This window comes from Chiloscyllium plagiosum, chromosome 12, assembly GCF_004010195.1.
Source record: "Chiloscyllium plagiosum isolate BGI_BamShark_2017 chromosome 12, ASM401019v2, whole genome shotgun sequence".
Taxonomy (NCBI): Eukaryota; Metazoa; Chordata; class Chondrichthyes; order Orectolobiformes; family Hemiscylliidae; genus Chiloscyllium; species Chiloscyllium plagiosum.
The window spans coordinates 59957732-59981146 of NC_057721.1; the positions used below are offsets into that span (position 1 = coordinate 59957732).

Here is a 23415-nt window from a genome sequence, read left to right on the forward strand (position 1 = left end):
GTTTTGAGGACCCTTCCTCATTCAACCTGCTGAGCTTTTCCAGCAATTTATATTTTTGTCTCAGATTTACAAGATCCACAGTTCTTTCAGTTTTTTATTGAAGCTCTGGTTACTGTCCATGAGCAGCATTGGGTGGGCCACATTTTCTGCATGCTGGAAACAAGACTCTCAAAATAAGCTCAACTCTCAACTCCATCACAGTAAGTGTTTACCAGAAGGGAAGAGGAAATGCTACGAGGATATTCTCAAAGCCTTCTTGAGGAATATAACATTTCCGTCAACAAATGGCCAAGATCACCCAAACTGCAGAAAAAGCTTCCATGAAGGTGTGTCGTCTCAAGCAGCTCCAATAAGCCAAACTCAAACAGTGGAAAGACCATGCTAAAGACTATCCTGCAATTTGGTGTGCTGATTGGTATTGGACTAGTTTGTCACCTTAGTTTACACAACTCCAGAGTAGAAGAAAGCTATCCTTGGTTCTGAGTGGCTGTCTATAAGAAGAGAAATCTAAAGAGATTAACTCATTGAGTTGAGGGAGATGAACTACTTATCATAATCCATGTCAGAACCAAAGATATTGAAAATAACACATCCTGCTTAGCAAGTACTAGGAACTATCAAGAAAAATTGGAGATGTGGGAGCTCTATGCTTGGAAAAAACAAGACTAAGGAAATAAATCTTTAATATTATGAGATATTGGGCACATGTAGAGAAACTTGTGTATGAGTCCAGCAATAAGGTGCATAAGATATGTATACAGACCAGTTTTGGAAGAATTTCTTTATACAACACTATGATTTGGAGATGCCGGTATTGGACTGGGGTGAACAAAGCTAAAAATCACACAAAATTAGATTAAAGTCCAACAAGTTTATTTGAAAGCACTAGCTTTTGGATCGCTGCTCCTTCTTCAGGTGGTGAAGGAACAGTTCTCTGAAAGCTAGTGCTTCCAAATAAACCTGTTGGACTATAACCTAGTGTTGTGTGATTTTTAACTTTATAAGTGTGGTCTTAAGATGGAACTCTCTGCCTTTTGGAATGTTTGAAGGAAATAGCATTGATGACTTTTTGGGGAGGTTTAATGCACACTTGGGTGACAAAGCAACCTTGGATGAAAAGAGATAAGTAAAGTGGAGGGCGTCTTGCATGGAGTATGAGCACCAATAGGATCCATTGAGGCAATGTTCAGATGTTATAGACTCTGTCATTCTAAGTAATGGTTGGAAAATGGTGTGCAGTATGTAATAGTATTTGTGATATGTGCTGCCAGTGGGTGAGACATTCCACTCGATGGACAACACTGGAAGATTGGTGGGTCATCTAAGTTCTAAGAAAATTTTATATATTGCATTAGAAATGTTTGTCTTGTGCTTCCATTGGTTGCTCACTGGGGAAATGCACTGCATGTTGTATACTAATCCATCCAAGTCTGGATAGTCTCAGATTTGGTCCCTGGTATTTTTTCACTTAGCTGATGTCAGTCATTTCAACAGTGGGAATAATCAAAATGACTTTGTGTTCCCAGACTAAGGAAGGGAAGAAAACAATCAAAGTTTGTGCAGTTGATCAGCATCCAGCAATTTGTCCATATGAAGTGTGAATTTTGGATGAACAAATGTTTGGGCCCCATACTTGATCAGATTGCAGTGGTCACAAAGGAAGAACATTTAATTGAAGCAAGCTTTCTTATAGCAGAAAGCTGTTGATTTTCAGGAAACTAGAAGCCTCCTGTGGAAGAAGGATACAGGTGAAAGTTCTGAGAAATTGTTGCAAAAATGATTCAAGGGTTGATGTGGCATCTGCTGAAATTTAAATCAAGCATATCCTCTAACACTAAAGACTGTAGCTGCTTATTGGGCTTGCCCATTGACCCCTTCAGAATAAGAAACACTTAACATATTTATGATTTAAACACATTTTTTACTACAATGTTGTGAGTGCATGGATAAAGATTAGCCATTGGGCAGACTGTCATTTGTGAGACAGGTCTAATGTTGGCAAAGCTTTACGTTGGCATATGCAATGTTTGTGAGTTTCATGATCAAATGCACACCAGTTGTTTGGTTAAGGATTCTGACAGATTGCTCACAGTAGTGGTACTCTCCACTTGAAGGAGCTTAAATATTGTGAAATTTAGTCTAATCTTTTGTTAAGGTCATCATTTCCAAAGTATGTTCAGAGTCAATGTTTCCAGCTGCCTAGTCTTGCCACAAGAACGGTGTTAATTAGAAACTGCTTTGGATACAAACGTTGGCACAGGGTTGTGCAGTGTGCACTAGTATGTGTGATATGTGCTGTCAGTGGGTAATACATTCCACTGAGTGGACAACACTGGAGGATTGGTGGGTCACCTAAGTTCTAAGAAGAGTTAAAAAAATATATATATATGTAATTAATCCTGCATCAGAAATACTTGCCTTGTGTTTCCATTGGTTGCTCATTGGGGAAATGCACTGCATGTTGTGTACTGATCCATCCAAGTCTGGCTTGTCTCAGGTTTGGTCCCTGGTATTTTTTCACTTAGCTGATGTCAGCCATTTCAGCAGTGGGAATAATCAAAATGACTTTGTGTTCCCAGACTAAGGAAGGGGAAAAAACAATCAATGTTTGTGCAGTTGATCATCATCCAGCAATTCGCCCATATGAAGTCTGAATTGTTCTTTTCACTCTATTTTGCTCTTTCTCAGCTCCATCCCTTGTCACTGTTATTAAGAAGGAGCGGACATCCCGAAACAGCATTTCTTTATCTTGGCAGGAGCCGGAACATCCGAACGGAATCATATTGGACTACGAGGTCAAATTCTATGAGAAGGTGGGAAAATACATTTAAAAATTGATAAAATGATTAGCAGCTAAACAAAAACATTGTAAACATATGGAAATTATCTCTCGATATTTCAAAGAGTATCCATTTGTTCAAGAGTTCCTGTGACTAAGTTACCTAATATACACAAATCTCTTTTAAAGCCCGAGCTGTAAGTTAATACCTCATATATCGATGTGCACCTTAAAACCATCAAATTTTGTTGCTTTCATAATGGAGGAATTTTTGATAAAGGAGATTCTGCATTATTATAACTAGAAAATAATTATCATGGGTGGCGCAGTGGCTCAGTGATAAGCACTGCTGCCTCACAGCACCAGGGACCTGGATTTGATTCCACCTTCAGCTGACTATGTGGAGTTTGCACATTCTCCTCGTGTCTGTGTGAGTTTTCTCCGGGTGCTCTGGTTTCCTCCCACAATCCAAAGATGCGCAGGTCAGGTGAATTGGCCATGCTAAATTGTGCACAGTGTTCAGGGATGTGTAGGTTAGGTGTGTTAGTCAGGGGTAAATATAGGATAATTGGGTTGGGGAATGGGTTTGGTCAGTTACTCTTCAGAGGGTTGGTATGGACCTGTTGGGCCAAAGGGTCTGTTTCCACACTATAGAGATTCTATGGGAGTGACTACACCACATTGACTGCAGCAACTCAAGAAGGCACCTCACCACCATCTTCCCAAGGGCAGTTAGGGTTGGGAAATAATGCTGGTCTTGCATATTGTGCTGATATCCCGTGAACAAGTAAAAAAAAATTACTTAGCAATTATATTTAACTGCATTAAAACTCTATAAATATACAAGACAATAAACACTACAGATGCTGAAAATCTGAAAAAAAAAACAAGAATGCTGGGAATAATCAACAGGTCAGGTAGCACTGAAGAGAAATGAACTTTGTGTGTTTATATTGCATATTACTGTCTGTAAAGTGCTGTGGGATATCAATGTGCTTTTGAAGTGTAGTCTCTGATGTAGCATAAGAAAAACAGCAGCCAATTTTCACACAGTGAGCTCCCAAAAGCTGCAGTGTGAAAATGACCAGATAATCTGTTCTAATGTGGCTGCTTGTGGGATTAATAGTATCCAGAGTAATAGGATGAATTCATTGTATTAATAGAGGAAAAAAACTTAGATTCAGCACCGCTTTCTTTCCTCTGATGTCCTGAACTTCTTCATCTTTTGCATCCAGCTGAGAGAGCAGATAAATCCTAGATGTAATGTCTGAGAAATGTCAATCTAAAATGTCCACCGAGTGACAATCACTGCTGGATTGTGGCACCACTCCAGTTGTTTTTTTTGCATTCCAACAGAGCCCTGCATTTCGGGCCTAGACTTCCAAATTGAGCCTCTTCTGAAAGATGAAGCGTAACCATTTTTAGAGTTGGTGTTTTTAAGAGTCAAAGACCTTTTTTTGTAAGTGCTCAGGGCGCAGGGTAATCAGAAGTTCAGACTTTCCAGGAAATTCTGTGTTGTGATTGCACTGGGACTTTGGGGATAAGTCTGGTCACCAAGCACTCAGAAACTGTAAGATCTAGATCTTCATCTCTGACAGTGCTGCACTGAATCAATGGCCTAGATCTCTATACTCAACTCTCTGGAGTGGGACTTGGACCCATAACAGCCAATGATTCGAAGGAGAGCATGCTACCCACTGAGCCACAAATGTCAAACAAAATAAAAGGTTCAGGTAGATGACCATCAGACCTAAATAAATAAAAATGTGTTCTGCTTGGTGAACATTTGCCTGCCTTTTGCTCTTTAGAGGTACTGACAAACCAATTGGGCATATTTAATCTTACTGTTTTAAATCAGAATGCCATTTTTTCATTACCTTATTATAACTCAGCTCAAGATATAGTAAAGGCTTTTTTGAATATATGATTTATAACGAGAGAGTAATGTTATAAAATCTGCCACTCACTTTCTCTCAAGGAAATGTCTTAACAGGGGAAAAAGTATGCCATTTGAGTATATACATAAATTCATTTGTTCACTAGTTCTAAAGGAATCATAAAGCACTCATTTACCACAGTATTAAAAATTATGAACATAGAAGTAGGAGTCTCTCTCTCACACACACACAGACACACACTCTCCTAATTACTCACAAACTGACACAGACACTCTCTCTCATACACACACACATATACCCCCCCCCTCCCCCACACTCACACCCACACACGTCCTCTCACAGGCTTATACCCCATCACACTCACACACATACTTTAGCAAGCTTACACACTCACTTACATACACTCTCTCACTTGCACTCACACCCACATGCATGCACATTCACATACACACACTCACTCTGTCTCTCCTGCACGCACACACATCTAAGTTTATGGGGAGAATCTATATTTGAGCCAGTCTGAGTCAGGTTTTGGAGACAGGCAGACTTTAACCTCACATGTTTAATACATTGTCTGAGCTGAAATGACACATTTTGTTAGAAAACCTGAAGTTATCTTGACAAAATGACTTAAAAGAAGTGCTGGGATTTACATATTAATGAACTGAAACTAGCAAAGCCATTCTAAAAGATGAAAGACTTCACCTAAGTTTGTTTAATATATTGCAGCCGCATGACACTAACATTTTGATATAAATTCTGTGTCCTGTGGTCCTGCTCCACAACCACCTGATGAAGGAGCAGCGCTAGGAAACCTCATGCTTCCAAATAAATCTGTTGGACTATAACCTGGTGTTGTGTGATTTTTGACTTTGTCCACCCCAGTCCAACACTGGCATCTCCAAACCTTTGTTAGATAGCTTCAGGTAATCTGGCAGAGTCAACATGACTTTGTGAAAGGAAATCATGCTTTAATTAATGTATGGGAATTCTGCAAGCAAGTAAAAGGTGCTATGCATTAAAAGGTACTGATGGATGTAGCGTACTTAGAATTCCAGAAGGTATGCAAAAGTGCCACATCAAAGGTTATTGCAGACAATAAAAGTGGGTAGTGGGTAACATATTGGCATGGATGGAAGATTGGCTGGCTAACAGGAAGCAAAGAGTTGGCAAAAGTGTTTGTTTAGGTTGGCAGGATATAGCAAACAGTGTGTTGAAGTGCAACAGTACATTAATTATATAATTGACTTGGATGAAGGAACAGAAGATAGGGATACCAAACTTGCTGATGATACAAAGGTAGGTAGAAAAATAAATTGTGAAGAGAACATAAGGAAGCTATGAAAAGGTATAGATTAGGTTAAGTGAGCGAGCAAAGATCTGGCAACAGAACATAATGTGGGAAAATGCGCAATTATCCATTTTGGCAGATAGAATAAAGAAGAAGAAGAGTATTATCTAAACAGTGAGATATTGCACAGCTTTGAGATGCAGAGGGATCTGTTTGTCCTCATGCATGGATCACAACCGGCAAGTATGCAGGTATAGCAAGTAATTAGGGAATAATAAAATATTATCATTGCGAGTGTAATGGAATGTAAAATTAAGGTGAATTGCTTTAGTTGTTCACTGATGAGGTCACATCTGGAATGCAGAGCATTGGATACATTATTTAAGGAAGAATGCACATGCATTGGAAGCAATTCCGAGAAGACTGACCTGGATTAAGGATTGCTTTATGAGGAAAAGTTGGGCGGGTTTATCTTCTATCCATTGGAGTTTAGGAAAGTAAGTGGTACCTTGATTCATACATACTAGAGCCCGAGGGGTCTTGATGGGGTGGATGAGGAGAGGGTGAATCTACAAGTTGGGTGGTGGGGAGCTGTTTACAAATCAGGGGTCGCTCATTTAAAACAAAGGTGAGTTGAATTTATTTTCTTACAGAGTGTCATAAGACTTTGGAACTCTCTCTTCAAAGGCAGAGTTAAAAATCACACAACACCAGGTTATAGTCCAACAGGTTTAATTGGAAGCACACTAGCTTTCGGAGTGACGCTCCTTCATCAGGTGATTGAGGGTGCGTAGGGAGCTCTGAAGGACTGGATCCAAAGTTCTGATCAGTGTGTTTAATTCTCGGGTGTGTTCTTTGGTCAGATCAGCTGGTAGTTGCCTGTAGTGTTCCTGGTTGTTCAGTTGTCGGTACACTTCCTTGCAGTAATCTGTTCTATTCTGAATGACAATGGCTCCTCCCTTATCTGCTGGTTTGATGACAATGTTGTCATTGGTTTTGAGAGCCTGGATGGCATTGCGTTGTGAACGGGCGATGTTTTGCTCTACCTTGTGGGTATGGCTGATGAATCTGGCATTTATATATTTCCTGACAGTTTGAGCATACATGTCAAGCCCAGGGCAGCTGCCCTCCGGTGGGGTCCATGTTGACACCTTCTTTGATCGCTCCTCTACAGATCCGTGTGATGACTGTTCTAGTTCATCAGTGGGTTCAGTGGGGTCACTGCCGGCACCTTGAAAGAATTCCCGGAGTCTCATTCATCTGATGAATTCCTCTGTGTCTGTTGCCAGAACCAACGGGTCCATTTTAGTGGTGGGGCAGAAGTTGAGACCCCTACTCAGGACTTCAATCTCTTCTGGTTGAAGGGTGTGGTCCGATAAGTTGACCTGATGAAGGAGCGTCGCTCCGAAAGCTAGTGTGCTTCCAATTAAACCTGTTGGACTATAACCTGGTGTTGTGTGATTTTTAACTTTGTACACCCCAGTCCAACACTGGCATCTCCAATTCAAAGGCAGAGTATTTGAATACTTTTTGAAGCAGAATTGGATAGATTCTTGTTAAGAGCAATGGGAAAGGTTATTCAGAGGTTACACCCCGGTGATTAGTGAAGAGGCTGAAGGGTCTGAATTGCCTGCTGCTTGTTTGTATGTTCATACATTGGTGGCTGATATCTTGCTGTTGTGGCCCAAGTGCCTTGGCAATGCATTTGGACAATGAACTCTGGAAGAACTATAGAGGAACCTTGATTATCCGACATTCGATTATCCGAATATTGGATTGTCTGGCAAGATCGCAAGGTCCCGATGCTTGGCTAAACTATGTCATCCGGCATTCGATTATCCGGAATTCGATTAACCGACTGAAATACTCCCTGCCCATGTCTTTCGGATAATTGAAGTTCCTCTGTATACGAATAATCTCAGCTCTGTTTGGGGTAATTCCATTAGGCACAGGCATCCCTGTAATTGCCAAATAATTCTTCCAGAGGTTTCTTGACATTCAACCTCAGTCAAACCTGAGTTGTTTTACACATCTCAAATATTTTTCTAACAAGCTTTATTTGATGTCTTAATTATTTTGTCCCCACTTAAAGCATCTCATTATTTAATTCCTGGAGAGTCCAGGACAATGCTTGACGCTCAGTAAGCTGAAGCACATCTCGAAAGTAATCTGCCATTGCATTACTCACAGCATCTTTTCCCTTTCAGAATCAATTAATTAATTTTTCCAACACTGTTTCAGTGTTTTGTTTTTGCTACCAATAACAGCAGCATCAAATTTCTCCCAAGATCAATGAGGCAACCCAAGATCCAAGGTAGAACTGGCAAGAATTTCCAAACAAATTGCTTATGTTCATTAAAAACTAACAAACATACTAGATTTTTGCAGATTCTGCAAGATTGGCAGAAGCTGCAAATTGTGATGTCTACGTTACATGCCAAGCAGTCATAATTAAGAGAATGCATATTTTGTTCTCATGTTTAACGGCATCGGAGGCCTACTGTGCATTCTCTTAAGATGAAATCTTACTGCTTGTTATTTCTGGAGACTAAAGTAAACCGTAACTATCTATACAAAGTGTTGTTCACAGAAGCTGCAAATTGTGATGTTTACATTATATGCCAAGCAGTCACAAAAGCTAAAATATATTACAAAATGTTGCAATTATCATATAGAGACTGCTTTCAGAACATTCCAAGATATATGAGGATATGTAGTTTCCACACAACTTGCGCAGCAATTTTCATTTATATGGATCCTTCTCATGTCCTTGGGATATCTGAAAATGCTTAATTACTGAAACGCTCACACCTTGTCATGTCGGAAAACGAAGAAACCCACAACCAACATATGGAGTAATACCAATTCATCATGTTTTCTTAAGAGAAATTTGGGGCAGGACTTCATGCTCTTTTTTGAATAATGCTATGTCATTTTTAACACATTTACCCAATAGTCATATAAGGATTTAATATTTTCTGAAGGGACAACAGTGCTAGCTACACAAGAATCCTTCTGTAAAGGTGTGACATATTAGCCGACATCACGTGTTTATCTTGGAGTAAGATCTCAATGAAACTAAACTGGTTCTATACTGTGTTTTGAACACATTTGTACAAATGTCAACGTTAGTGGCAGTTCATTTGAAAATAACCTAATGTAAAGATTTTATCTGAAACCCGTTAGGAGTTTTTCTTTGATGGGGGTTGTTTTGCATTCACTCGGGTGAGGAATGTCTGTCTTAGGGAATGGATTTATGTTTTGTCTAAGGAAGGTGCATGATTCAAATAAAGCTCCTGACCGAACCTAGAATTGGCAGCAGAAAAATGTCCTTTTTTTTCCACAGCCTCTAATTGAATAGAACCTCCAGCACTTATCGCTGCCAGTGAGCATGGAGATTGCACCATTACTAATTTACCTTGCTAAAATGTTACTATTCCCTGTTAAGTTGAAAACTTATGCAATCATAGGAACTACTGCAAAGAATATGATGAACTGGCGCATACATGGGCCAGCTCTTATTTTTAAGGCAGAAGTAGATAGATTCTTTAGAGGCCCTTCGGCCCAACAAATCCATACCAACCCTCTGAAGAGCAACCCATCCAGACCCACTCCATATTTACCCCTGACTAATGCACTTGACTCTATGGCCAATTTAGCATGGCCAATTCACCTAACCTTTGGATTGTGGTAGGAAATCAGAGTACCCAGAGTAAACCCATGCAGGCACGGGGAGAATGTGCAAACTCCACACAGACAGTTGCCCAAGACAGGGATCAAACCAGGTCCCTAGCGCTGTGAGGCAGCAGTGTTAACCCCTGAGCCACCATGCCGCCCAAAAAGCCATTCCTGATGATCAATGGGATGAAAGATTATTGGGGGAATTGCAGGAATGTAGAGATGATGGGTAAATCAGATCAGCCATGATGTTATTAAATGGTGGAACAAGATTGAAGGGCTGAGTGGCCTCCTCTTGTTTGTTAGGTAAAAACAATGACTGCAGATGCTGGAAACCAGATTCTGGATTAGTGGTGCTGGAAGAGCACAGCAGTTCAGGCAGCATCCAAGGAGCTTTGAAATCGACATTTCGGGCAAAAGCCCTTCATCAGGAATCCCGAAACGTCGATTTCGAAGCTCCTTGGATGCTGCCTGAACTGCTGTGCTCTTCCAGCACCACTAATCCAGAATCCTCTTGTTTGTTGTTAGTATGTTTGTTGTCGATCAGTTCAGCTGGCTGCATGTAAAGAAAGCAATGTATGAGTGTACACTATGTTTATTTATTATATATGACCTTTTACATCCTAGAACATCCAGAAACATTTTTGAGTCTGTGAAATATTGCCAAAAAATGTATTCACGCTCTAATGTAAGGGTCTGCACTATTATAATGTACTTCATTATACTTAAGTCACTTCAAAGTCTCTCCTTGCTGGAGGAACAGCTCATTGTCCTTAAACCATCTTCACCAGCTAATTACTGCTTCCAGGGCCTGAGATTTCTGTGAGGGAAGTCGACAGCAGCACCGTATCCAGGTCCTGACCCTGTACCATGTCAATCACTTGATGAGATTTTCAATGAAAAATGTCCTAATTAGCACTGAGGCCAGTTCATTGCCTAATTTGAGGCAATGGAGATGGTGAAGAAACTTAAAGTACTTCTGGAGGATAATTTTAAAAGGCAAACGTCAGCCTTTACTGGGATGGCTGCTGCCTGCAGAAATCAAACAGGGAGGACAGTGGAAGACCAGTTTTCCATTCAAACTCTCAAACACTCGGTTCACCTGTGTTCAAGGCACAGTTCTGATGAAGAGCCACTGGACATGAAATGTTAACTCTCCCACACATGCTGCCGGATGTGCTGAGTTTCACCAGCTATTTCTGTTTTTGGTTCAAGCCACGTGGTTTGAGTAGTGGAAACTCCGTGCAGGAGTACAGCTTGGAGACATCGAAAAAATTGAAGTGCTGCTCAAAAGTGCCATTTTCAGAGCCATATTTGTTTAACCTCATTCCCACAAGTAATTGAAAATCCTGCACTCTGATTTTCACTTAAAGGTTCAATTTTAATGTCAATAATATCACTCTTTTAAAAGGATAGTCAAACTGCATATTGAAAGTAAAGAACAATAATAATTGTTCTGCAGCACATCAAAGTTCATTTACCTTGTATATTAAATCCTTTTCAACTTTACCTGAGATGTAGGTGTTACTGGCAAGGTCAGTATTCCTCGCCCGACCCTAATTGCCTTTGAACTGTGTGGCTTGCTAGGGCTGTTAAGAGTCATTCACATTGCTGTCAGGCTGGCTCACGTGTAGACTAGACTGGGTAAGGATGACAGGTTTCCTTCTCCACAGGACATAGGTAAACCAGAAGAATGTTTGGGACAATCAGTTGTGGTCATCAGTAGCTTTGTATTCCAGACTAATTATTTGAATTTAAATTCCACCCAGTTACCAAGGTGGAATTTGAACCCTGTTCCCAATGTATTTGTCTGGATGTCTGCCATGTCTGACATTACCATTACACTACTCTCTCACCTGACGACATTATCATCATGACATCTCACTGTATTTTGACTAAGCTCAAAGCTGGTATACTTTCCAAGCCTCTTATTGCTTTGGCATACCTGACAACAGGGGTTTTACAATTGGCCTCAAAACCCACAAAGCATTCAAGAGAAACATTCATCCAGGTGTCAAGTCTTAGATCATTGTTCACTCAGACCTGATGAATTGCATATGCATGACCCTGGGTGAAGCTGGATCTACTGGGCCACATAATCAACTAACCCTCAGCCTGGCTATTGCATGAACCCTCCACCCCGCTGCTTTCCTCCTTTCCTGTAAATCCTTCCTCAAACTCTGTAGCTTTCACAAATGTACCTTTGGCAAGAAATCCATTCTTTCTTATTGTACCTTTACCTTTTGTGAAATGCTTCAGACTGTTTTTCCCATGTTAAAAGTATCATATAAATCATTCTCATCTTCAACATATGAGTCTCTAACGCATGAAGGTTAGCACTGGATGTCCACCCTCACACATGGAAATATTGTTGGTTATGGTTCATTTACTTTAACAATGGAGGAAAACATGAATGAAGTCCAATTTCAAGCATAATGTCCAGCTTTTGATGATGAAATGAATTGTGCCTCAGAGAGAAAGTTACTTAAAAGGAAGAACTGAATCATCATAAATTTGTTTTAAAGCAGGAGCAGGAGACCAGTTACACTATCATGAGATCGAAGGGCACCAATGTCACCATCAATGGGCTGAAACCTGAGACCACTTACCTGTTTCAGATCAGAGCCCGGACCGCAGCTGGATATGGGATGCCCAGTCGCAAGTTTGAATTTGAGACCAGTCCAGACTGTAAGTGAAAGTTAGCTTTCTTGAAATGATAAGCACTTGAAGAGTTAAAAATCTGGGAGGGAGAAGCAAGGTAACTGTAGATCCGTCAATTTAGTATCAGTTGCAAAGACATTTCTGGAAAATATCAGCAGTAGGATTGGCTGTTGCGCTTGCAAAGGTATGAGCTCAGGATCTGATTACCGTGTTGTAATTTTATCACAGAGGTTCAGCCAATGGATAATAATGTGCAATTAATGATATAATTTGACCTCCTTGATGTGAAATGTACCCGGTCATTTTTGTTTCCAGCTGGTCGCTCATGCAGTGTTTGTTGTATTTTCTGTTCTCCCTAAATGTTCTGCTCTGCCTAAAAGAACCAGGTTTCTTTCTCTTTTTATTTCAGCTTTCTCCATCGCTGGTGAGAATAGCCAGGTTGTAATGATTGCCATATCAGCAGCTGTCGCTATCGTGCTCCTCACAGTAGTGATGTACATCATAATCGGGAGGTTAGTCAAACATTATATTCTCTGGTAAAATGACCATTTCTTAGGTACTTTTACTTAGCACCTATGAGAGGTGATTTGTCATTTTTGTGTATCAGGCCAGATTCCCTCAGAATATTTTAAGAAGGTAGCCTACACCTGAACCTTTCTTATTTTTAAGGCAAATAGAAAGTGTCTTGTTTCAAATGCAATGTGACTGGTCAGACTACTTGATGTTAAGCAAAGACACCGCTTCTTTAAACACTATAGTTAAAATACAAACGAAAAGAATAAAAATTGAGAATAACTTAACTCTATTGAAAAACATACTAAAATCAGAGATGCAGTAACTATTACTAATTATCTATTCCAATAAAGTAACATCCCATAAACACACCCCTTGGCAAAATTCAGAAAAAATAGATTTGTCTCACAGATAATTCAGTAGCAGAGAGAAACCCTAGTTTCCAACTATAAACAGAGATAAAGATAACTTCTATCTCTTCAAGCCCACAACAGCAACTGCTTAAAGCTAACCCTAAAACTAAAAAAAACTAGATAGCCTAGACTGTGAGAGCTGGCCCACGCCCAGCCAGGCTGCCTCTACTGTTCCAACTTTTAAAAAAATGCTCAAGGCCTCAGAAGCTGTTTACTCTAGTAGTTTTTGTAAAGTGCTTGATGCCTCTGCCTTACAACCTTGCTTCAAAAAAAAACACAGGATAAAATAGCCTCTTAAAGCCACAGCATGGTCACACAATGGATTAAATAGTGAAGTTGATGAATCATGCTTCATTGTACATGATTTAATAACACAAATTGATATATTAATGGAAATAGTTATATTGGGTGGAATTTCATTGGACCCTGAATGGTATGGGTAGATTTTGTGGCAGAATTACACCAGAAGTCCAACAAGGTCTATCTTGATATTAGAAGCTTGTCTTCGAGGCAAGTTTATCAATAGGAAGTGCCGTGTTGCCTATTAAGGATGGTTATTCCTTAACAGGTTTATTAGTGGCACATGCCTTCCTCATTAACATGCTGTTTCCTATCTTATTAAATGTGCAGAACAAATTAGATACTGGGAATTCTTGACATGGAAATCAGTGTGGGTACCTGGCAAACTCAGCTCATCACTTGCTCTAAAAGACTTCCATTGTTAGACATTGGGCACCAACATCTCTGGGCACACTAGATGGGCAATAGCCACATGCACCCCACATCCATAGACATATGTTAGCCACTATTATTCCTCATGATACATCTCCTATCCACTTACAAAGTGCATCTGAATGGAAATGCTGCATCTTAGGCTGTAGTAGCATCTGTTATTCTAATGGTCAAGGGCAGCTTCTGATACCAGTAGGTGGATTAGATCAGGCTGCATTTCCAACCTGTTCACTTGCTGTCACACATTCCAACTTGACCTGGGTGCTTACAGCATCCCTGCCTTGCATTCATTGCCTTGCCTTTTTGCCCTTTGCCCACTCAGTCAGAGACACCATGCTCACAAGCCATATCATTTAACACAGACACAAAGCCAGGAAATATGCCATAGTTGTCAGCAGTCCTCAAGTGAGTCAAGAGTCAGGATGTCCCAGCACAGTAAGTCAAAGGCAGCCTGTGATGCCAGTGCAGAAGATGGCATAGTCAGCTACTTGGGGTGATCAGCGTGAAGATCTTCTCCACATAAAAGATGAGGAGCTAAATGTGAAGAAGCTCACCACCCATCTTGACTCTTCTTTGCCTTATAGTGGGCTCTTTTTCACCTGGAATGAGAGAGAGGGAGGTTTTTTGGGAGATGAAAATGGATGGAATAGCTATTTCCTTTTGGTGCAGTTGGGGAGGAGTCAGCACAGGAATCATGCTGGGTTAGTGGTGCTGGGTGTTGGGGTGGGTGATAGTAAGTGAGGGAAAATATTTCAGGAACTAGAGAAAGTGGTAGAACATCAGCCTTGGGTGGGATATGGGTACGGTAGCAGAGAGTGTGATCTATTGGAGAGAAGATGGCTGCACTTACACTTGCAGAGTGGAGAAAGTGATTGACCTTCTTCCTACATTGTATTCCTCTGGATGGCTGAGACAGTGCTGTCCCTGGTGAGGTCTGGAAATGTGGCCTGTACTGTTGGTCCTGAGGGAATGAGGACATCCAGCTTCTGCACCACCCTGCCTGGCAGAAGCTCCAGGTGGAGCAAAGTGGGTCATATATTACCCTGGTTTGCCAGGTTGAGGACAAGTATCAGTAGTCCAGAGTGTGGTGGTGGAAAAGCACAGCAGGTCAGGCATCCTCTGAGGGGCAGGAGAATTGAAGTTTCGGGCATAAGCCCTTCATCAGCAATGAGTCCTCACTTTCTCCCCGACAAGTATCAGTAACCATGCAGTGAAGCTGCAGACACTCAGTTCTTGTACAGATGAACAGTGACCTTTTATAGATGATGCTGGAGTCAGACATACTGGTCAGTTCAGAGATGTCCAGAAAAATTGCCTGGCAGGATGGGACTTGAATTGATGAGACTCTAGAGCAATTGGTCAAATACATGAAATTACATTGACATTGAACTTAATACGTTTTGATGATAGGATCCCCTTTTTCCTAAAATATATGATAATTATAGGCTAATTTTTATGGGGGAATGTACTGCTCCACTTCCCCAGCCTGCAGAGAAGTCAGTGCCACACCAACCAATGTTTCATGAGACCACTGGCTACCATAACATGCGTCATGTTTGGTGCGAGGTTAGATGGGTTTGATAGGTTGCTTGCTCTATCAATCTCAGCAATGTTAAAAATCACACAACACTAAGTTATAGTCCAACAGGTTTAATCGGAAGTACTAGCTTTCAGAGTGCTGCTCCTTTATCAGAATTTATAAAATGTTGCATGGATTGACTGACTGCAGATTTTGTGTTTTTCGAACAAAATAGAATATATCTGCAATTACAACTCTACAAATGCAAACGCACCCCATAGACTTATATTTGTGCATGTGTGAATGTGAGGGAGAGAGAGTGAGTGAGGGAGAGAGAGTGAGTGTGGGAGAGAGTGTGAGTGTGCATGCGTGTGAGAGCGTATGTTTGTGTGTGTGCACCTCGCGGGGGTGTATATGTATGTATCTGAGAGACTGTGTGTATATGAGAGAGGGTCTGCATGAGTGTGTGAATGTGTAAGAGTTTGCAGGAAGTGTGTGTGAGTGTATAGTGTAATGGAGTCACCTGTAGTGTGACATGAACACAAGGTCCCGCGTTAAGGCCATCCTCATGGACACCAAACTTGGTTATTGCACTCTGATGTACTCACACACTCACACAGACCCTGTCTCATAAACACACTCTCTTCAGACACATACACATACACCCCTCGAGAGGCACGCACATGCAAACACACACTCTCACATGCACCACACACGCACACGCACACACACACAGTCTCTCTCTCTCTCTCTCTCTCTCCCCCTCACATGCACACACACATATATAGGTTTATGGGTGAATTTGCATTTGCAGAATTGTAATTGTAGATACATTCTATTTTGTTCAAAAAACACACAATCTGCAGGCAGTCAATCCATGTAACATTTTATAAATTCCTACTAGAAATAGAACCAGCCTGACTCAAGACTGGGAGACAGACAGACTCTAATCTAACAACTTTAAAGCTGAGATGTCATCTTTTGTTTTTACAAAATGTTAAGTTATCTTGAGAATGTGATTTGAAAGAAGTTCTGGGATTTACATTTTAATGAATCAAAACTTTCAACCCATTCTAAAAGATGAAAGACTTAACAACAATCTAGGTTTGTTCAATATCTCTTATTAGTCGCATGCATGACACTGTAGTCATTTGCTATAAGTTCTGTGTCTTACAATCCTGCTTCACAGCTATCTGATAAAGAAGCAACACTTCAAATTTACTGCTTCCAATTAAACCTGTTGGACTATAATCTGTGTGATTTTTAACTTTGCCCACCCCAGTCCAACACTGGCACCTCCACAGCAATCTCAGCAATGGCAGAATTGAGAAGTAAGCACTGCTAGAACTGAAACTTTCTTTTAGAAATTACAACTGTCAGGTGTCATTCTTGCAAGGGGATTCGCAGTAGGGTTAAAATCAATGAGGTAAAAACAATGACTGCAGATGCTGGAAACCAGATTCTGGATTAGTGGTGCTGGAAGAGCACAGCAGTTCAGGCAGCATCTAAGGACCTTCAAAATCGATGTTTCGGGCAAAAGCCCTTCATCAGGAATCCCGAAACGTCGATTTCGAAGCTTCTTGGATGCTGCCTGAACTGCTGTGCTCTTCCAGCACCACTAATCCAATGTCAGGTGTCATTGTCCAACTGTCATTGAATTGGGATTGAGTTGAAGGGTGATGGATGAGATACTCATCATATTTCAAGTTCCCCCTACCACTGAAGCAAATGTGACAGGAGCTTAAAATGCAATCCTATAAGGCAAAATTTAGCTTTCAGTACAGTGGAACATGGAAATATTTGATTACTGTGAATATTTGATTTTTCTTTTGCTCTTATTTGCAGATTCTGTGGTTATAATAAATCAAAACATATTTCTGATGACAAAAGAATATATTACCCAAATAGCCACAGTAAGTATTGAACTGAAAACACTAAGTTTAATGCTCAGTGATTCAGGCAGCAGCTCACTTACCTCAATGCTGTTTGTGGGATTTTGCTGTGCAAAAAAGATTTTGAAGTGTTTTCTCTATCGTAATATATGCAAATCTGTGAAGTCTTTAAGGGACTTCCTGAAGATATAAAATGAGCTATATAGTGAATAAAGGAAAGTTCTTCTTTCTTTCCAAAAAAAAGTTACATAAGCACAAGAAGGATTCAAAAACTGATATCTTGAAGACACAATACACGTATCATTCACTTTGATTATGTTCAGAATATTTGTTTCAGTACTCATTTACGATACTATTTTGTTTAGCTTTACAAAGTGGTATAAGAGGGAAAATCCACATTGTATGTTCTCAGAGAGTTCATTTACGCTATTATGAGTTTGAGTTTGAATTTCTCAGGAACTCTTCTATTATATTAGTGTTGTCTTTGAAATATTATCCTCTCCTATTGTTTGCTGCTGCATACTTGCAAATGTTTTCTTTTGCACAGACTTATACTACAGAAATGGTGCAGACAGGAATTAACCACATTCAATTCAATTAAGGTTTCCAATGGATTTGGAAGAAGAAGTCTATGAAGATGGAACAATTAAACGTTTTGTTAGTACTGTACCACAGTTAGTTTGGCAAAACTTGACTTTGTCTCAGATTCCAATCTAGCCTACTTGGTGGAACTTAGGGCAAAGTTATTTCTGACAACTCTTGTATACCCATCCACTTTTACTGTAAGGTGTAGTCAATAGAACTTACAATTTTGAGAGTGTGCTTGGGTTGAGCATGGTGTAGATGATGAGAGCGATGTTATTCGTCAGGTTACTTAGGTTTGAATCAATGCTCAAACTCAGGTACACCCTATCTGAAGAAATCTGCCTTTGACGTTGCAAAATATATGACATGTTTTCAAACTTAACTTCAACAATAATTGCAAAGGAAACTGTTGTTTTACTGGATAATTCCTGGCCTTTGTTGATGACACATGCTGCAATAGTTAGCCTGTGGTTGAGTATTACTTTGTAACAGAAGATTTGTGTATCTGGGAGACTATTGTCATTTCTACCCTTGGAAAGGAGACAACAGGAAAGGACTAAAAAATACTTTTAACAGATGGCAGTCTGGATGTACGTTTGCTTGCTGAGCTGGAAGGTTCATTTTTAGATGTTTTGTCACCATAGGAGGTAACATCAATGAGCCTCCGGTGAAGCACTGGTGTTAGTGCCCACTTTCTACTTATGAGTTTAGGTTTCTTTGGGTTGGTGATATCATTTCCTGTTCTTTTTCTGAGAGGGTGGTAAGTGGGATCCAAGTCAATGTGTTTGTTGATAGAGTTCCGGTTGGAATGCCATGCTTAGGAATTCTCGTGCACGTCTCTGTTTGGTTTGTCCTAGGATGAATGTGTAGTCTATGTAAAAGCACATAGACTCATGTTGCCAACATCACCATTAAAGGTATATCAATAGACAAAGCTCTCATGCTGTCCATGTGCAAGTGTGTAAGACTCGTAAATTGTCAATCAATCACATGATTTTTATTATCCTTTTACAACCAACTAACCAGTCTGCATACTCCTTCCAATATTCTTGACGTGATGAATGATGCTGTAATTGCTGCCAGACTTCCATGGTGCTAGAGGTTAATGCATTGGTGAAAGACTTAGGAGTATTTTAGCTTTATAAGCGGGTGTGTGAGAGGTTATGGAAAATCAGATTTATAGAATAGCTCTTAGGCCTTCTGTGTCCATTCATCCAGAAAAACATGAAATTATTCCATTATGGCAACCAGTTGTTTCTTAAATGATTTTAGCCCGTTATCCTCTTTCCTCCCTATCTGCCTGACCTGCTGTGCTTTTCCAGCACCACTATAATCTACACTCTGGTCTCCAGCATCTGCAGCCCTTGTTTATACCCAATTCTATATATTGCCAATTCTTTATGTGAAAAAAGAACTGCTCAGTAATCTATTTATCTTGAAGTACTTTGAACATATCCTGCATGTCCAACTATGGCAACTTAGGTTAAAATAAACTTCTCATTTTGTCTTTCCCATTTCAGTTACTACTCTATCAGCTCTTAGAAAATCACCTGTTTCAAAGCTAAAATACTCCCCAGTCTTTCCTTGTTACACTGACGTTTAGGATAATGGGTCAGCCCACAGTCTGGCAGCAATCATTTTCCAGGCATCAACCATCCTTGCATTATTTGAAGGAACAGACAGATTAGTTGTAATAGGATCTAGATGCCTACCTGGAACATTCTAACAATAATAAAAACCTCCTTAAACAGGTTACCTCATTTGGCTAGACAGCTGGTTTGCAATGCAAAGTAATGCCAAAAGTGTGGGTTCGGTTTGTGCATGAGCTGAGGTTTTCATGAAGGACTCTCCATCTGAACCTTTACCCTTGACTGAGGCATGGTGACCCTCAGATTGACCCACCACCAATTGTCTGTCTAAGTGCTCCTCTGGTGACGTATACATATATATTTACATAGATGTGTTAGGGAATGATTTTGGCACAGTCTCCGTGCGCCATGGCAGCCAAACTTTTATTTGATAAAGAACAGCAACATGTTGAAGTGAAAAAGGGAAAATTAAAATTTGGAACAAGAAATGCTTTAAAAAAAATTCAGTGACACCACTGTGTCTGAAATGTTTGTGGCAGCAGGAAAAGTTGTGAGCAATTCTTGTATCTAGTTTTAACGATTATCTCTAAAGCAGTGGTGTTGTGAATATTGCTAAGTTATGTTAATATCAAGGGTGTGTGTGATATTTCTCAAATTCTGTGTTAACAGTTAAACTTCCGGGTCTACGAACATATGTGGATCCACACACGTATGAAGACCCCAGCCAAGCTGTCCATGAGTTTGCCAAAGAGCTGGATTCTTCCTCCATATCTATTGACAAAGTTGTTGGTGCAGGTACTGAGTTCAGCAAGCATTATTATTGAATAGCTGCAGGTTAATGATAAAAATCAATTGAAGGTTATGTCAATGCCATTTAGGCACAGATTGACCAGCCCACAAAGAGAGGTTGACTTAATTATGCATTTAACTTAATCTTATATTTGAGATTTCTCACTCTTGATGCATTTCCGAACCAAGACTGCCATTTTGAGTCCTAAAGTGGATAGCTGTCTGCTCACTCTGAGCTCTGGAATGGAATAGGGGACTTGAGTATGCTAGGAAGAAAGGAAAATATGTGATGTTTAAGGAAGGCCTCCAATTCAGACATTTCAGCTGCATTATTGACAGCCAATAGATTGTATAGCAGTAGGGAACTTCTTCTAAAAGATGGGTACAGCTTGTATGGTGGCTCACAATCTCATTTACGTTACTTACCCAAACAGAGCTTCAGTCCCATTCTGCAGGAGTGCCATCAATAGTCTAATGCAGAATTGCTTTGAATTTTGAAACAGGATCAAAATATTTTCTTTTTCCAAACACAACCATTATCTGAGGAAACATGAGTAAATCCTGACTTGATTAACTCTTACATGCGATGCAAAAAGGAAGGAATGTTGACTTGCTTTGAAACTACAACCAGAATCATTTTGGATGCTGCAGGTGAATTTGGAGAAGTGTGCAGCGGGCGTCTGAAGCTACCCTCCAAAAAAGAGATCTCCGTCGCCATCAAGACCCTTAAAGTTGGTTACACCGAGAAACAAAGGCGGGATTTCCTGAGTGAAGCAAGCATTATGGGACAGTTTGACCACCCAAACATCATTCATTTGGAAGGAGTGGTTACAAAAAGTAAGGGTCACAATTTAATATGAACAGAAAATTCATTAATATTCTCCATGCATCCTCTATTAGAAAAAGTGGTGAGCAAATAAAATTCCCTGTGGCTTCTAAAGAATCGTTAGAATTTGGAATGGAAGCAGTCAGAATTTTAATAATGCTTGCTACTGCATGTGCAGAATGCAAGCCAGAATGCACTGTGAATACTGTTTATCTAACTGAACTGATATAACAATTATGAGCTACAATCTGCTTAAAACAAAGAAATGTCCTCACAGACCTCAGAAACTAATATATTTTTGTTCAATTACAAAACTTAGGTGGGTTAATTTTTTCAGGTTCTGCCTTACTGCATGGATTCCTTTTAGAGATTATGAAATGGCAAAGCAGTATTCCGATACCTCTGGGCCAAATATTCTGGGTTCACATCCCATACCAGAACATGTTGGCCATGGAGGGTACTTTCATAAGCCTAGTGAAGTCTTACTGCAACTGCACAAGGTGCTGAAGAGACAACATCTGGAGTACTGAGAGCAGTTCTGGGTGTCCTTATTTAAGGAAAGATGTTATTTCGTTAGAGGCAGTTCAGAGAAGGCTCATTGGGATGATCCCCAATATGAAGGGATTTGCCTTACGAACAAAGGTTAAATGGGTTGAGACTGTACTCATTAGAGTTTAAAAGAATGAGAAGGCATCTCATGGAAACTTATAGGATTCTAATGGGAATGACAGGGTAAATGCTGAGACGATGCTTCCCCTCATGGGAGAATCGAGGACTAGAGGGGATCGTCTCAGAATCAAGTGCACCAATTTAAGACTCAGATGAGGAGGGATTTCTTCTCTGAAGATGCTGAATTGGTTGAACTCCCTAGCATTTGACGTTTTTTTCTTTTATTTATCTGTTTTTTCAAATATACTTTTCACGTGAAAAAGACATATTTGCTACTTATTTACTACTATTGTTCGAACCGCAATCATGACAACTATACAATCAAGACGGAGTTTCAATAATCCTTTCTAATTATCACAAAGGATACTCCTTATTGGCCTCTCATTTCACATGAGGCGTGGTAATCACCAGTTATCTCTCTCTAATGAGAAAGCAGCCCTATGGTCTGGTAAGACTAGGCCAACCTTATCTTTTATCTATATCATACTGTGTTTTGTTTTCATATCTGACTTCTCTTTCTTTTAGGTAAACCTGTCATGATTGTTACAGAGTACATGGAGAACGGTTCTTTGGACAGTTTCCTCAGGGTAAGCCACTGGTGAATTGACAGATGCCGCACCCCCACTAAAGTTCCAAAACATAGGTTTCAAACTGAATTTGAAAGCTTTATCTGTTTTCTTTCAGAAACACGATGCCCAATTCACAGTCATCCAGCTGGTCGGCATGCTTCGGGGGATAGCTTCTGGGATGAAGTACCTATCTGACATGGGCTATGTGCATCGGGACCTGGCTGCTCGCAATATCCTTGTCAACAGCAACTTGGTGTGTAAAGTGTCTGACTTTGGGCTCTCCAGAGTTCTTGAAGATGACCCTGAAGCTGCATACACCACAAGGGTAAGAAACCATCCTTCTTCCCAGATCATGCTATCGAGTCTGTCTCTTCTTGTGAATAAGCATAATATTTCATATCTGGTTAGATATTAAGACACACAGCAGGTGGAAACTGATGGTTTATTCAAGCTATGTGGTCCTAAAAATATATCATTTATGATCTCTGCTGCTGCTGTAGGAGACAACATTTCACGCCAGCTGTGAATGCAAAATAACACTTGAGACAAATACAGAAGAAGTGTATCTTTGTTGTGCAACCTCTCTCTCACCTTCAGCCCTTAGCAATCTCCAGTCTGTACACTTTAATCTCACCTGCCAGCCACTCCTCTTTGGATATCATTATGGCTCATGCTCCCCGAGCTTCTTTCTGCTGATTCTTCTAAGCTACAAATTCATTGTAGTCTTTTCATCCTCACTGCATCAAATGACGACTTATGGGCTTTAACTTTGCATTCTTTCTCAGAGAGAAAGAAAATAAGTAAAAAAAAGGCTTTTGTGTGCATTTAAATCCAATGAAGTACTTCCTATTGTAATATATGAAGCACAGTGGAAAATCTGTGCGCAGTAAGTTCCCACAAATAGAAATAATTAATGAGCAGATCATCTGCTTTAAATGTTTGTTGATGGATAATTGTTAACACGGTGCTAAGAGGAGCTTTCTGGATCTCCTTTGAAGTGTGCCCTAAGATC

At 40.2% G+C, this 23415-nt stretch overlaps 1 protein-coding gene across 3 annotated transcripts in view; it reads left to right on the forward strand.

Annotated features, from left to right (window-relative positions):
* The window catches only part of epha3 (eph receptor A3), a 244779-nt gene that overhangs the window by 173092 nt on the left and 48272 nt on the right, over positions 1-23415 (forward strand). Inside the window, exons 6-13 of one of the 3 annotated variants that reach the window (XM_043701195.1) lie at positions 2689-2813; positions 12172-12334; positions 12717-12819; positions 17330-17397; positions 20220-20345; positions 20991-21176; positions 22360-22421; positions 22519-22728. In XM_043701195.1, coding sequence (XP_043557130.1) covers positions 2689-2813; positions 12172-12334; positions 12717-12819; positions 17330-17397; positions 20220-20345; positions 20991-21176; positions 22360-22421; positions 22519-22728 — 1043 coding nt within the window. The remainder of the gene's footprint in view (positions 1-2688; positions 2814-12171; positions 12335-12716; positions 12820-17329; positions 17398-20219; positions 20346-20990; positions 21177-22359; positions 22422-22518; positions 22729-23415) is intronic. The other 2 variants (XM_043701196.1, XM_043701197.1) reach the window with 2 other exon arrangements.